We start from the raw sequence: 17085 nt of genomic DNA, 5'->3' as shown, positions 1-17085 counted from the left end.
ATAGCACTTTATAGACTAACAAAACATGTAGACCACATGTTAACCATATATGCAAATTTAACCATATGTGCAAATCTTGGAAAGATCAAGGTGTAAAATAACAAAAAGGGAAAAGTGTGCAACACATTTTGAGACAATAGATTCATGTTATTATTTGCTCCATGTTTAATATGTAAATATTTTACAAAAACTTAGTTTTAGATTTCTGGGGTGAGCACTCAAGTTTAAGATTAAGGAAAGAAATGAAGTGTTCAAAAAAGTAAAGGATCTGTGTGTATGTAGATGTGTCAGTCTGTGACAGTCATTGGGGTTGTGTGGTCGTGTCAGTCTGGAGTGTTTGTGTGTAGGTCAGTCGCTGGGGTGGTTTGTGAGGGTGTTAGTCACTGGCATCTGTGCAGTAGTTTGTGGTTCAGTGTGAGAGTCAGTCATTGGGTCTATGTGTGTAGGAATTTGTGTGGTTGTGAGGGGTTTCAATCTCTGGGTCTGTGTATCTGAATCTAAGCCCTCTTTGGGCATGCCAGTCACAAATGATGTGGAGGTGTCAGTTTCTGGATCTGTGTGTGGCTGAATGTATGTAGTTCTGGGGGTGTCAGGGTATGTGTGTGATTGAATGTGTGTAGTTCTGGGCGTGTCAGGGTATAAATCTCTGGTGGTGTGTGTGTGGCTGAATGTATGTCGTTCCGGGAATATCAGTCAGTATGATATGGGGTGAGGGAGGAGGCTGTGAGCGGGAGAGTGTCTGTCAGGTGACTGTCGGGGTCACACTGCAGCCTGCTCGCGATTAGGGCCGGTCGCCGACTGAGGCTGGCGGGGCCGCCGAAGGGACCACCCTACAGCCGCGACCCCCGCCATCAGACACAGTGGGACTGCAGGAGGGGCAGAGTCAGCTGCGGGCCCGCCCCTACCAGGCGGGAGAGTCCATGTACCAGACCGGGGGGGGGGGGATTGGAGAATGTGGTAGGACAAGGCCCTTCCCCCGGCCAACCAGCGGCCTGGTGTTTGCCCCCTCGCCCGACAGAAACCCTGGTCCGGCGCCGTCCACCTCGGACCTGGAGGGGGGGGGGAGGCTGATGTCTTCCTCCGCGCTCGCTGTGGTGCCGTCCCGGGGCGGGGATGGGCGGTAGCCGCGTGAGGCGCTGTCAGTGCCGGGTCCTGCCGCGCCGCGGAGGGGAGCGCCCGGAGTCCGCAGCATGGAGGCGCACCGCTGGCTGCCCCTGGAGGCCAATCCCGACGTGAGTGCTGGAGTTGGGGGAAGCACAGGGGGACGGGGATTACTGGGGGGAAGTGACCGGGGGAGGGGGTGGGTCAGGAGGCGATGGAGGAGGAGACAATGACTGGGTGGGGACGATGGGGAGGGGATGATGATAGGGCACGGGGGCTTGGTGGCTGTAAATGGAGGGGGCAGAACTGGTGTTACAATTGTCTCTTTTCTGCTTTATTTTCAGGTCATTAATCAGGTGAGTGGCTTTACTTTATAGACTAACCAGTCCCCTCTCCCCTTCTCCCCCCCCTCCTCCTTTTTATCATCGCACCCAACTCCTCTGGCTTCCTTGTAATAAAGGAACGTCACCCCCTTCACAACCCTAATAAAACCGATTTTACCCCCACTCCCCGTTGGCACGGCCTGTCATAGCCCATTTGACCCTAGCTGAGTTTCTGAAGAACTTGAAACATTTGTTTTCTCTCTGACAGCCATAAGAGCGCAGCACTTTTTAAAATGTGGAAGTGAATTATTGATCAGGGTATATTTGAATTGTTTTGAGACCGCCATATGTTAATGAATAAAAGGTGTGTTTTCCATTGTTTATGCATATTTGGGTCTAATTCTGAGTGTGTTTGAATGCGTATTTCTGTATTCATGTAGAGTCTGAGAGCTAGCCCATGAAGATCCAGTTGCAGAATTGGATATGGTTATATTTTTGCTCTGAAAAATGTTTGTGAAAATGGTAACATTCTAAAAGTGTGTCTGCAACTTGCTCCTTATTCAGTCATATTTGCTCACTTTGGTGTGAGAAATAAGTGTTTTGTATCTTTTCTTACTCTGGTCACACCTGTAGAAACAATACCTTACAGGGAGCTCTATTCTACTTAATGCGTTAATAGAATGAGTGGCTAAATTATATTTGTAGGGCTGTCTATGTAGCCCTTAGCTGCAGCTGTGAATTCCTTAATAAAAGCAATAGGCTTGCCAAAGGCTGCACTTGGCCTGTATATATCTTTTGCTACTAATGGAGGTTGATCCAGAAAACATAGCTTGACTTTTTCAGAAAAAAAATCACACTTTTAAGATTATTGGGATGCTGAAGTTTTATTACTCTATGAAATAATCCACTATGTGTTCTGAGTTAATCATATACTTTGTTCCTTGTAGAATGTTTATTTTAAGAAATGCCTCTGATAATTTGTTGGAAAATGCAGGATAGGGAAAGGTAACTAACTTTTTTTTCGGGATATTTCTATTTTCCCTAATAAGCTGTGTAATTAAGCAATCTACATGCCAATGATTTTATTTCATTGCAATGACTTGACAAAATTAAAACTAGTTTTAAAATAAAATGTCTGAGATTGTATTACAGGGCTACTTAACTTTGGAAGCCGTGGGGTGGGGGCGGTGGGGCACAATGATACTCACAGCGCATACTGAGAGCTGCAACTTAAGTGTGGTTGCATATATATGCAAATAGCTTCTTTCACACTGAGGGGCATGAATACAAAGCACTTCCCACAATGCCTGGGCACTCCCAGCACCTCCTCCCTAGGGGCTAAAAATGCTGACATCCTGTACCCGTCTGTTCCAGCTAGCCCGTCCGCTTGTGTCTTTCATTGCTCACTCACGTGGGAGACACCATTGTGGAGCATGTTCCCAGTTGAGGCCATGTTCAAAGAATCCCACCTGCGAGCTGCATGTTAAGCCCCGCATAAACCCAAACTTCACGGCAGGCCTCAAATGGTTTGTGGGCCACATGTTGAGTAGCCCTGCTATACTACATGTTCTCTGTTTTCCCTCTGTGCTTCTGGAATTATACAGATAACTTTAATTCCAGTTTTGTAATCTATAAACTGGATACCTGGGCAGAATAGTCCCTCAAAAATCTAAGTTAAGTGTCTGGTTACTTTCTAGTAAGGAATACATGAAAATAAGATTTAGGCTGATTAATTTTTAGCATTGCCTAATGATTGTAATACAAGCAAAAATGAAAGAGAAACTGAACATGTTATACAGCTTGGGATGAGCTAACAGTGAGGATAAAATTATAGGTATTTTTCACAATGTAAGTATTATGCCATCTTATATTAAACACTTAAAAATGCACAAAAGCCAGTTTAAAAAACTAGCAATGTCTGTAATTAGTCTTCACTTGGAAGAAATTTTAATGGAGAAATGTCTGTTTTCCTTTGTAATCAAGGGAAGAGCACTCAAATTCAGCTTTCTTTTAGGAGTTCCAAAACTTAAAATATTGCTGGTATACATAGCTTTGTTTTAAACTACTGTGGTTTTGATCCCTTCATAGGGAGATCTAGGAGCTGTGGAGGATGGAGAATACATACTTCCCACTTACAGTGCTTCCTTTCCCTTTCCCTTAGCCAGGAAGGGGGAGGTTTACTTGCCATTCAGCTGCTATTTATTGAAACAGACGTTCATTAAGCTAGAAGGAGTAACAAAAACAAAGCACAGCTTGAGTGTGCCATTCCTATCTTACACTATTAATCTTGTTACCTTGTTTTAAGGACATCTGCTAGATAAACTTGCATTATTTTCAATGTGCTTTGAGTTAGAATAAGATAAGAAGGGGAAAGAGAACTTTATTTTCATTAGGTGTAGTGATGGTGAAATGGTTTGTGTTCAGGAAAGTGGAAATGAGTAACAGGAATGTAGATTCACAATAACCTGTAATTCTTAAAACTTCTAAATAAAAACATCTTAAAGTAAATTTTCCATTTGCCAATATGCTAAGTACATATGGAATGTTTCCTGAAAAATGTCCAAAGTGAGAAGTTTTTCTCACTGAAACGAAAGCAAAGGAAGGTCTCTTCACTGAGTCAGTGGTAGCTTCTGTAAAGTAAGTGCAGTTTGTTTTCACAAAAAAATTAATTTAGTATACCTTTAGTATAGGAGCTATTGATCTGTATATATGGAAATCATCTGAATGTCTAATGTGATAGAAAAGTTGAGTTGGCAAGAATTATACTAAATATGATGATCCTTCCAAAGAATGAAATAAGTGTGGAACACTTTTTTATACAAAAGTGCTGGAATTCACCCCAGACTGTGAAAAGATCACTACACATTGTTTGACTGTACATTTACAGAAAAATGGGCTAAACTGTTCAGATTAAAAATGAAAATGAAGGTAAAAATGAAAAAGTACATACGTTACGTTTACAAGAACTGAGTAGTTTTTTAAAAAAATCTGGTTTCAGCCTAATGATTGGAAAAACGGAACAGATAATTAATTTGTTAGGTACATTCGATTTTCTAGATTGCTGTGTAAACAATACAATTCTTCTAGTGCTAATTTTGTCTCAGATATTTTCCTGCTTTCTCTATTTCATTTTCCATAATTCAGTGAGCTAGTTCAAATTAAGAAAACATCATGTGCATCTTTAGAAGAAGCAACTTTATATAAATTAAGTTTACTGCTTAAATAGATTCTGCAGCTATGTTTCTGGAATTGTTACCTGCTCAGTGGTTGAAGTTTATTTACAATTTGTATAGCAAACATGCATTCTTAATACAATTCAGTTCCACTTAAGAAACTGTTTATGAATGGCATGATTAATGATTAGTTGATACCTGTGTCATAGTGTCCTGAGCTTTTTTACCAGTATAACTACGTACTAGAATAGGGTGTTACCCTCATGATTAACTGCTGTCCAATTATATGATACTTACTTAAACTTCCTCTGAGTTTCAGACGAAGTTGGATTTTACTTCTTTTAAAGGGTAGGAGGAATCCAAAACACAACCTTGGAAAATATTGCCTTAGCACGACTCACATCATTGCATAGGACTAAGGGTTTTGGTAGTTGATTAGGTTTCTTGTAGACAACCATAAAATTTATAAAGCTATTTGTAAGCCTTCAGAATGATAGATATTTTATATCTATAAATGATATAAAATCATATCATTTGATATAAATTATGTACGTTTTGGTATGAATTTTATATATACATTTTAAAAGTCCTATTCAGTTAGGGTGTGTTTACACAGCAGGCGTAACTCGAAATAAGCTATGCAAATTGATCTACGTCAATTTCATAGCTTATTTAGAAATTGGGATCATCTGCACAGCATTTATTTCGAAATACGCTTCCTCCGACTTTCCTTATTTCTTATACAATGAGGCTGTGTCTAGACTGCATCTCTTTTCCGTAAAAGGGATGCAAATTAGACACATCGCAATTGCAAATGAAGCGGGGTTTTAAATCCCCCCCCCCCCCGCTTCATTTGCATAAAAATGTCTGCCGCTTTTTTCTGGCTCGGAGCTTTGCCGGGAAAAAAGCGCCAGTCTAGACGTGGATCTTTCGGAAAATAAAGCCTTTTCCGAAAGATCCCTTATTCCTCATTTTAAGAGGGCCCATTTGTCATCTTTAGCAGAACTTGGAGGCTAGTGATGAGAGCATTCCTCCTCCTCTGAAAGTCCACACCTGCAAGATCCAATATGGATCTATACTATCCTTGCTTCTCTTGAATATCTGCATGAGACTTTCGGCAAAGATGAGATACCATGGGCTCAGCTGCTAATACTGTGCTGATGGCACTACTTGAAGTTGATGGCATTGTATTCAAAATACTTATCAATAAGTGGCGATACATCTTCTGTAGTTAAAGTGGGATACTGCAGAATTCTGTGATGGGTCCTGTATTAGTCAATATTTTCATTAATGATTTTTACAATGGTTGAGAATATGCTTATAAAATGTGCATATAACACCACATGAGGTGTTGCAAGTACTTTGGAGGGCAGCATTAGATTCACACTGTTCTTGGAAAATTGGTCCGAAATGAGTTAGATGAACTGCAATACAGAAGTGCAAAGTACTACATTTTTGAAGGGAAAATCAAATGCTCCAACTGCCAGAAGCTGTGAATGAGCAACCTGGAATGGATCACTTGATGTTTACCTATTCTGTTCATTCCCTGTGGGACAGCTGGCACTGGCTAATGTTGGAAGAAAGAGGCAGCAGTGTGGGATAGCGGCAGCCCCTGTCCATGGTGGCCCCAGGTTCCCCATGGACAGAGGCTGCTCTGGAAGATGCAGATGCAGAGCCTGCTATCCTGAAGCAGCCTTTGACTGTGGAGAGCTCAGACCTCCCTCCTCCCCACCCCTGTGGATAGGGGCTGCTACTTTGAAGCAGCATCTGCCTGTGACGGGCCCAGGCTGCTTTGCGGCAGTGGGTCCCCCCCTCTTTCCACCTCCCACTGCTGCCTCTGTTAGAGGCACCAGCATGGAGGGGGTGGCAAGTGGCACCGCGGAGTCAGTGCTGAGGGGAATCACTTTTTTAGCCAGCTCCCCCCAGTACCAGCTCCTGCTTCCCACCCTCCCTTGCAAGTAGCCTACATTTATCACTTAATCTTGTTGACTTGGTTAATCATCTCGTCAGCAACTCGTTAACATCCCTAATCCTGAGTGAACTGTATTGAATTAAGTTACACCTTACTGAAATCGTTTTAACTTTGTAGTTAATTGTATTAAAATGAAATTGTGGAACTGTGTGTATTTATATCAAAAGGGTAATTGTAGAACAATAAGGGACAAATTAAGTTAGGTTATAACATCTTGAGAGAAACTACCGCTAGGAAAGGGGTGCATATACTGAATTCTTCACACACCAATAGATAAAGGGTCTTTGGACAAATAGATAGTTTTCAACTGACTGAGGCTTTCTTCCTGATTGAGCAGTTAGGCAGGACCCCTTGTGCACAGAGGGTCACAATCACTAGGGGAGGATTTGAAAGGATTGGGCATACCATCATTTATTAAGTTTGGGTTTCTGGTAAACCTATTAGTGTGTCTCTGGTGGTGTTTGTAATATGTTTGTGTGCCACTTTATATCTAAAATCTCAGAAGAGTAGCCATGATAGTTTGTAACTTTAAAAACGACTAGTCCTGAGGCCCCTTACAGATTAACAAAAATATCATGAGCTTTTTCATAGGCAAAACCAACAAAGACTCAAGCTCATCTGAGGAAGTGGGTTTTGCCCATGAAAGCTCATGATATTTTGTTAATCTCTAAGGGTACATCTACATTGCAGAGCTATTTTGGGATACTTCTGGTTTCCCGAAATGGCTATTCTGCATCTATTGAAGCAGCCTGTTATTTCAAAATAACAGGCAGCTTATTCCAACATCCCGGAAACCCTCATTCCACGAGGGTTAAGGGGAATTTTGGAATAGCATGTTATATTGAAATTTGGTGCTGTGTAGACGGTGCCGAATTACAAAATAATCTATTTAAAAATACACCTAAAATAAGCTATGCAGCAGGTGGGAGAGCTACAGGAGCAAGTGGCTAGGTTGAGAATCCACGAGCAATTCCTGGACAGTGTTCATGTAGAGACAGCTGAGGTAGCTGTCCCAGTACATAGGACTGCTGATGCACTACTGGTGGAGGAGAGATGGCTCAGGGTGGACACTGGCAGTTAGTTACTTCTGGCAGCAGGCAGTGCTCCACCTCTACTCCAAACCCTCCCACCGTGGTACTAGGAAACCATTATGCTCTTCTTGATGCGGGAGATAAGGAATCACCCCCTACAACAGAGGAGGAGAAGCCTCGTACCCCCAAGACTGGGAGGTCTGCTGCCACCACTGTGAATAGGAAACATAGCGTAGTGGTGGTTGGAGACTGTTCTGAGGGGAATGGAGGCGCCCATCTGACGCCCTGACATGTCATCTCCGGAGGTATGCTGCTTGCTGGGGGCCCGTATCTGAGACGTTATGGAGGCTCTGTCGAGGATTATCCAGCCCTTTGACTACTACCCCGTGCTACTCCTCCATGTGGGCACTAATAATACTGCGAGGTGTGACACTGAGTGGATCAAGAGTGACTACAGGGCTCTGGGAGTACGGGTGAAGGAGTTTGGAGCGTAGATGGTATTCTCCTCAGTCCTTCCTGTCAAAGGTAGGGGCCCAGGCAGAAACACGTGCATCCTGGAGGTGAATGCCTGGCTGCAAAGATGGTGTCGCCAGGAGAGTTTACTTCCTTCAAACATGGGATGCTATTCCAGGAAGGACTGCTAAGCAGGGATGGGGTTCACCTTTTGAGGAAGGGGAAGACCGTATTTGGATACAGACTGGCTAACCTAGTGAGGAGGCCTTTAAACTAGGTTCGATGGGGACAGGTGAGCAAAGCCCATGGGCAAGTGAAGAACATGGAAAATTGGGAGATGGGTCGGAAATGGGAGGGAGTGTGGGTTACAATAGCAGAAAGAAAGGAAGGACGAGGCAGAACTGGTAGGCAAGGTCAAATCAGTATCTTAGATGCCTATACAGGCAGTCCCCGGGTTACATACAAGATAGGGACTATAGGTTTGTTCTTAAGTTGAATTTGTACGTAACTCGGAACTGGCTCCAGATTCAGCCACTGCTGCTGAAACTGACCAGGGGCTGACTACAGGAAGCCCGAGGCAGAGTTGCTCTGCCCCCAGCTTCCTGGAATCAGCCACTGATCAGTTTCAACAGTGGCTGAATCTGGAGCCTGGGACAGAACAGCTGGGGCGCTGCCGAGTAGGCCCCCCAGGACCAACCCAGCAGCACCCCAGCTGCTCTACCCCAGGCATCCACAACAAAAGCCTGGTCTGCTGGGGGGCGGGGGGCGCACTAGCTGCGCCCCCCCCCCCCACCCCAGCAGACCAGGGAGACCCGGAGCAAAGCCGCAGAGGCGGCGGGGTCCTGCGCCTCTGCGGCTTTGCTCCTGTCTCCCTGCTGTGCTGGGGGAGTCCAGTACTTTAAGATAGTAATTTTCTTTCCATAAAATCAAGCTTTTTTCAAAAAAAAAAAAAATCCTCTCTGCTTGTACTACTTAGCAGTATTTAAAATGTGATGTTACTAAAAAAAAAATCTTCCAACCTTATAGAAAGAAATGATATAATCCATTGATGATTACAGAAATGCAAAAGTGGATTTGGGAGAAATCAAAGATAGGAAACCAGTGATCTGCAATATTAAGACTGGAGCTGTCTAGTTCATATTTACATCTTGTAGCTTGATCCTGCAACTTTTTCAAGTATAAGTTGTCCTGTTGCCTTTAGTGGAACTATTCATATGAATAAAAATTACTAGATAAGGCCAATGTATATGTGTAGAAAATTCATTAAGTCCTTATCATTATAAACATAGATCATATGCTCATCAAAAAAACTAAGTAAAGGAGCAATGTGTTTTTTATGGTTCTGATCTGTTCTTCAATATTTGTCAGCATTTCCAAGAAATCTGGGTCTATTAATAACATTGCCACTCATTTAAGTGCATCTGTCTGTCTCTCTTTGTTTTGCACTGCCACTTTTCTCAAAGCAATTGCTGTTGTCTTACCAGGATGATATCACTTCATTACTCAAACAAGAAAAAATTAATTTGCTGTCTGGCGTCCGAGCCTTTGGAGTGCAACTTCTTCCCATTTTCTAGCTTTCCTCTGCAACTGTGAGGACTACAAATACAATTTTTAAGAAAGGTGAAAGCAGATATTGTGATGCAAACTCTTGTTTCTGGTGAGAGTTTAAGAAAAGTAATGCAAGTCTTATAATGCAATCGTAAAAGGTGGCAAGACTGGAGAAGGGGAAATGGACAACACAGCCTGGGTCTCACCATACTGATACAAAACTGTTCTTTACCTGGGCTGGCTGATAATTTCTGAAGGAAAATGGACCTTTGACAAAACAAGCCTTTTCTATGAAAAATGTTTCCTTTTCTTAAAAAATAAATCTTTTTTTATGAGTAGGATTTTCCACTAGGGTATGTCTAGACTACATGGCTCTGTCGACGGAGCCATGTAGATGAGTTTACTAGACATAGGAAAATGAAGCGGCGATTTAAATAATCGCCGCTTCATTTACATCAAAATGGCCACCAGGCTGTGTCGATCAGCTGTTTGAGGTTTACCGGAGCAGCCGACAAAGGCTTCCCTTGTCAACTGCAGAGTGTTCAGGCTACCGCGCTGTGCTGCCAAACAGCTGATCGGCACAGCACGGTGGCCATTTTGATGTAAATGAAGTGGCGATTATTTAAATCGACGCTTCATTTTCCTGTCTAGTAAACTCATCTACATGGCTCCGTTGATGGAGCCATGTATTGTTTCCTACATCTTTACTGTAATATTGTGCTGCTTTCTTTCAGATGTTCCTTCAACATCAATAGGAACTGTATCACATCCCATGCTGCCTAAAACTCACTCCTACAGTTTTTAAAAAAATGGAGGTAAGGGAAAATTAGCAGGGAGGAACGTACAAAAGATTTTTACTCTAGTTTGTTCATGGATAACAAGTAGAGCTGGTGAAGGAACATCTAAAAGAAAGCAGTACAATATTACAGTAAAGATGTAGGAAACAATAATCAGAATCCCTCATATTATAATAGATTCACCGTGCATAATGCGTGGCCCCGGCCCCAGAGAAGCTGCACTTCAGCCCCGACTCCAATTCCGGCAGCTACCATCTCTCTAGCCATTGCAAAATGCTGTTAACAACAGTTAATTTGTGGCAGGTCAGGTTCTGCCATCTTTGAGGACAGCAGCAGTTGATCTTTGCCAAGGAACCATTCCTGCCACCATTTATTACTGATACTGTGTAGCATTGCAGCACAGGCCTTTAAGAAAAACAGCTTATTGTTTAGACTTTGCATGTTATGTGTAGGGGATGATGTCTTTTTACTTTATCTGTAACTGATGTCATGATACAGTACATTGGCACTTAGGGTCAGCCATAATAATAAGGATGCTTGGGTGAAACCTCTGAATTAACAGCTCTATTTTGTCTTTGTGATTGGGAAAGGGCTGTTTTAGTATTCTTTCTTCCATAAACATTTAAAATATGTGTTAGTAACTGGTGGGTGCCATGGTGGCACACATTTGAACAAGCACACATGAACTCAATATTGGTGTCTCAGGGATGGAAAATCTTAGAGGGAAAGCTGATTAACACTGCACTTTTTCAGTTTGTCATTCATTGAAATTTTACATCATTTCATCCCCCTATTTCCCTCTCAAATATTTTGATCTTCATAAAGCCTATTAAAGTGTATTTAACTTTACAGGTGATCAAATCTGCTTCTGATGGATGAATTATTTATTAACAAATATGTTTTCTTTTTCTTTACTAGTTTCTGAAGCAGTTAGGTATACATCCTGACTGGCAATTCGTAGATGTGTATGGTATGGATCCAGAACTTCTTAGCATGGTGCCAAGACCTGTCTGTGCAGTGCTGCTTCTCTTCCCAGTAACAGAAAAGGTAAATATTTACTATTGATACCTAGTAATTCAAAGTCAGCAGATGAGTCAGAATGCCCATCATACATAATATAAAATCTGTAGTTCTCTACATCAGTGAAATAGTTAAGGATACTTAAAAAAACTCCACGATTTTTAGAAAGTCCCTCTTGTTTTTGATACATTGTGTTGTCAAATAAGTTTAATAAATAAGTTTATTAAAACAAAACTGTACAACTGCAAAAGTATTTAAAATGATAGATATTTTAGAGGATATTCTTCGGTATTTATTTTTGCAGTATTTATATCGCATTAAGACATGAATATAGTGGTGAGCTAGGATGAAAATATCAAACAGCTATACAGCTGCTCTCCGAGTTACGAACAAGTTACGGATCAACATTTGGTCCGTAATTCGAAGTGATCGTAACTCGGATCCCATAGAGTTACATGGCGACTGCGCTGTTTGTAAGCACGGATCACCGTTTGTAACTCGGATCTGCATTTACAACCGCTTTGGTCGTAAGTGCGGATGGTCTAAGTGGAGGTGGTCGAAACTTGAGGAGCGGCTGTATATAAAATATGTATTGATTTAGTAGTATCATACTGAAGTCCAAACTTTAACCACTGTCTAGAGCAGTGTTTCTCAACCTTTATAAAAAAAAAAAAGTACCCCTTCTTCAAAAGTACCCCCTTTTTCAAAAATTATAAGTACCTCTAGTACCTACAGTTTTCAGACACAGAATTTTTTGTACCATTGCAACACATTTGTTTAAACAACTTAATCATAGCTGGGTGGGCAATTAAAAAGTACAAAAATAATAAATCGTAGTAAAACTTAAAACAAAAATTCAGTTTTCTCCAAATTTGAATTGTGTTGATGTACCCCCCCAGACTTCTCTCATGTACCCCTAAGGGTACTCGTACCACTGGTTGAGAAACACTAGTCTACAGAAGTCTGTGTCTCCATCATTGTTTTCATTCCTTAGACCAATTGGGCATGTTAGCTACTGAGACAGAATTAGGAATTATCTTTGGTTTTGATTTGTGTTTTTTGTCATGGGTTAAATTGTATATCTTTCCCCAGCCCCCATTCCAGGCTATGCACTAATCAGTAAACATGTAAATATAGACTCTAGAGTTAACATATGTGGTAGGCAGTTTTTGAAATATTTTAATGATGGCTTTAAATATTTTCAATCTGTGAAATTTTCAGGCTACTGAGTACATCTCATGCAATTATGTATTTGACCTGAAATATATGCACTGAAACATAACTTATATTTATTTCTTCTTGGAGTGAGTCAGGCTGCTCCTCTTTTCTGTTGTCAGTATAAATCAGATGTTACATGTCAGCTATATAAAATCTTGCCATAATATCTAGGTGCTAAAATTTTAATAAAGCTGTTAATATCTCAAACAGAAGTGTCTATTTTTTCATGTCTTCTTAGCACACAACTTTTCTCATAAGGCATTCTGAATAACTGGAAATATTAAATATAAGTAAAGAAATGGTCATAAAATTGCCACATTACTAGTCATGAATTAATGTAAAATTTGCATTACGAGAAAAATGTTGGGCCAGTAACTCACAGGAATACTTCTCTGGCTACTGAAGTGAAAGAAGTAGATGACTTCTTCAGGGGTGCTGGAACAATTTGTATAATGGGAATGCTGAAAGCCATTGAACAAATCTGTAAGGCTATGTATAAAATTAAAATCCGTTCAAGCCAGGGGGTGTGATGGCATCCCTAATTCTAGCACTTGTGGCCTTCGGTATGCACAATTCTGTTGATGTTTGAGTGAGATCATAATCACATACTGCAGAACTGTTGTGCTTACTAGGAATATTAAAATGTAACCAATGAGCCTGGCTTAATTGGTTAATGTTCATGGTTACACGCAGGCGACTGGTACATGTTGGGAACCAGCTTAAAAGCCAGCTCCTTGCATGCCCTGGGCCCCACGCTGCTGTCTCTGATACAAAGGCAGCAGCCTGAGTGGACTGGAGGGAGCCAGTGCAAGTGAGAAGCCAGGTTTTAAGCTGGCTCCCCACATGTACTTACTCCCGTGGAACCACCTGTCCCTTCCCTATCCTGCGCTGCTTGCCAGAGGCAGCAGCGCAGGGGGGGAAGCCAGGCGTGAGCCCCCTGCATGTAACCGCTGACCTTTTCAGAGGTTACCCAATTATTTAAAGCATTTTAACGTCCCTACTACATATGTTTATCTGCTCTATGCTATTAGTTTCATAGCTGATCATTGTGAGGGTTTCAAGAATCTTTCACATAACTAGCAACTGAAGAAGTCTCAGAATTTGATTGGGCTGTTATTTTAAATTGAGAGTAGCAGAAGTATTTCTAAGGCCATCTTATTAAAAATGAACTTATGAAAGAAGTTTGGCTTATTTAACCATTGTGGTGCTTCAGTGACAGTAGCAGGGAACCTCCATTGAGATGGACATTCATGGTTATTTTCAACAGAAGGGAGAAGTCATGGACTAATCAGCAATAAATCATCTTCGCAGACCAGACATCCTTTCTGCCTGGGTCCAGTTCCTTTTACCAATTCAGTCTTGTGTCCAGCAGCCATCTTGGGTAAAGTATCTGGGGGAATTGATGACCTGGATTACTTCACTCCCCACCCTTAAATAGCATTTGTTTAAGATGGGAATCCATTGTATCCCAAACCTCACCAACCCCCCCACTTCCTTTTTGTGGAAAAATACAGAATCCAAGATGGATTTCAGCATCAGGTGACATGGTCCAAGTTGTTGAGGAGCCAGAAGCCATTTCTTACATGCTGACCCTCACGCTTGCAGGAAAACCAAGTTCATTGTCTTTTGCTAATCGGACATTAATCTTGAATCTGGCTTTTTCATTGTTGTTCCTGATGCTCTGGTACAAGCTGTCCTCTCTATAAGTCCAAGATACATTCGAAAAAACTTGGACTTATAGCAAAACAACTTTAAGTGGGGAATTTTTTTCCCATGTCTGACTTCCATTTGGTGGGGGGCTTTTTTGCGTGACTTGGGAGCAGGGAATGGGAGGACTTATAACTCATCAGTTCCTACAAGCATCAACAGCTTAAGTGTGGAACAAATGTATACAGGGGCAACTTAGAGCAGGGATGCCCTGTAATAAGCTTTTTCCCAACATGAACACTTTGATAATCTGCTGTCAATATTCTTAACTTCAGATACAGATACAGAAATGATACATGCATACAAATAGGATAAACACATTCATCAACTCATAACCTTTCCAATGATATCTCACGTGAATCATAGAATCATAGAATAATAGGACTGGAAGGGACCTCAAGAGGTCATCGAGTCCAGCCCCCCGCCCTCAAGGCAGGACCAAGCTCCGTCTACACCATCTCTGACAGATGTCTATCTAACCTGTTCTTAAATATCTCTAGAGAGGGAGATTCCACCACCTCCCTTGGCAATTTATTCCAATATTTGACCACCCTGACAATTAGGAATTTTTTCCTAATGTCCAATCTAAACCTCCCCCGCTGCACTTTAAGCCCATTACTCCTTGTCCTGTCCTCAGAAACCAAGAGGAACAAATTTTCTCCTTCCTCCTTGTGAAACCCTTTTAGATATTTGAAAACCGCTATCATGTCCCCCCTTAATCTTCTTTTTTCCAAACTAAACAAGCCCAGTTCATGAAGCCTGGCTTCATAGGTCATGTTCTCTAAACCTTTAATCATTCTTGTCGCTCTTCTCTGTATCCTTTCCAATTTCTCCACATCTTTCTTGAAATGTGGCGCCCAGAACTAGACACAGTACTCCAGCTGAGGCCTAACTAGTGCAGAGTAGAGCGGCAGAATGACTTCACGAGTTTTGCTTACAACACACCTGTTGATACAACCTAGAATCATATTAGCTTTTTTTGCAACAGCATCACACTGTTGACTCATATTCAACTTGTGGTCCACTATGACCCCTAGATCCCTTTCCGCCATGCTCCTTCCTAGACAGTCGCTTCCCATCTTGTATGTATGGAACTGATTGTTCCTTCCTAAGTGGAGCACTTTGCATTTCTCTTTATTAAACCTCATCCTGTTTACCTCTGACCATTTCTCTAACTTGCTAAGGTCATTTTGAATTATGTCCCTATCCTCCAAAGAAGTTGCAACCCCACCCAGTTTGGTATCATCCGCAAACTTAATAAGCGTACTCTCTATCCCAATATCTACATCATTGATGAAGATATTGAACAGTACGGGTCCCAAAACAGACCCTTGAGGAACTCCACTTGTTATCCCTTTCCAGCAGGATTTAGAACCATTAACAACAACTCTCTGACTACAGTTATCCAGCCAATTATGCACCCACCTTATCGTGGCCCTATCTAAGTTATATTTGCCTAGTTTATCAATAAGAATATCATGCGAGACCGTATCAAATGCCTTACTAAAGTCTAGGTATATGACATCCACCGCTTCTCCCTTATCCACAAGGCTCGTTATCCTATCAAAGAAAGCTATCAGATTAGTTTGGCATGACTTGTTCTTCACAAACCCATGCTGGCTATTCCCTATCGCTTTATTACCTTCCAAGTGTTTGCATACGATTTCCTTAATTACCTGCTCCATTATCTTCCCTGGGACAGACGTTAAACTGACCAGTCTGTAGTTTCCTGGGTTGTTCTTATTCCCCTTTTTATAGTTGGGCACAATATTTGCCCTTTTCCAGTCTTCTGGAATCTCCCCTGTCTGCCATGATTTTTCAAAAATCATAGCTAAAGGCTCAGATACCTCCTCTATCAGCTCCTTGAGTATCCTGGGATGCATTTCATCAGGACCTGGTGACTTGCTGACATCTAACTTTCCTAAGTGATTTTTAACTTGTTCTTTGTGTATCCTATCCTCTAAACTTACCCTCTCTCTGTTTGTATTCACTACGTTAGGCACACCTCCAGACTTCTCGGTGAAGACCGAAACAAAGAAGTCATTGAGCATCTCTGCCATTTCCAAGTTTCCTGTTACTGCTTCTCCCTCCTCACTAAGCAGTGGGCCTACCCTGTCCTTGGTCTTCCTCTTGCTTTTAATGTATTTATAAAAGGTCTTCTTGTTTCCCTTTATGCCTGTAGCTAGTTTGATCTCATTTTGTGCCTTTGCCTTTCTAATCTTGCCCCTGCATTCCCGTGTTGCTTGCCTATATTCATCCTTTGTTAGTTGTCCTAGTTTCCATTTTTTATATGACTCCTTTTTTATTTTGAGATCATGCAAGATCTCCTTGTTAAGCCAAGCTGGTCTTTTGCCATATTTTCTATCTTTCCTACACAGCGGAATTGTTTGCTTTTGGGCCCTTAACAACGTCCCTTTGAAATGCTTCCAACTCTCCTCAGTTGTTTTTCCCTTCAGTCTTGCTTCCCATGGGACCTTACCTACAAGTTCTCTGAGCTTATCAAAATCTGCCTTCCTGAAATCTATTACCTCAATTGTGCTGGTCTCCCTTCTACCTTTCCTTAAGATCATGAACTCTATTATTTCATGATCACTGTCCCCTATACTGTCTTCCACTTGCAAGTTCTCAACTAGTTCCTCCCTATTTGTTAAAACCAAATCCAGAACTGCTTCTCCTCTGGTAGCTTTTTCAACCTTCTGAAACAGAAAGTTGTCTCCAATGCAGTCCAGAAACTTATTGGAT

At 41.7% G+C, this 17085-nt stretch overlaps 1 protein-coding gene across 5 annotated transcripts in view; it reads left to right on the top strand.

Annotated features, from left to right (window-relative positions):
- The first annotated feature begins 735 nt into the window (after positions 1-735).
- Positions 736-17085, top strand: part of UCHL3 (ubiquitin C-terminal hydrolase L3) — a 56606-nt gene continuing 40256 nt past the window's right edge. The window contains exons 1-2 of one of the 5 annotated variants that reach the window (XM_075918887.2): positions 736-1232; positions 11317-11445. In XM_075918887.2, coding sequence (XP_075775002.1) covers positions 1191-1232; positions 11317-11445 — 171 coding nt within the window. In that variant the 5' untranslated portion in view covers positions 736-1190. Of the gene's footprint in view, positions 1233-1336; positions 1458-9526; positions 9674-11316; positions 11446-17085 lie in introns of those variants that run through there. The other 4 variants (XM_089775438.1, XM_075918888.2, XM_075918890.2 and 1 more) reach the window with 4 other exon arrangements.

The sequence above is a fragment of the Pelodiscus sinensis genome, chromosome 1 (assembly GCF_052426305.1).
Source record: "Pelodiscus sinensis isolate ZL-2025 chromosome 1, ASM5242630v1, whole genome shotgun sequence".
Classification (NCBI taxonomy): Eukaryota; Metazoa; Chordata; order Testudines; family Trionychidae; genus Pelodiscus; species Pelodiscus sinensis.
Note: the sequence above shows the minus strand (reverse complement) of the source record. Positions and strands in the feature narration are given on the sequence as shown.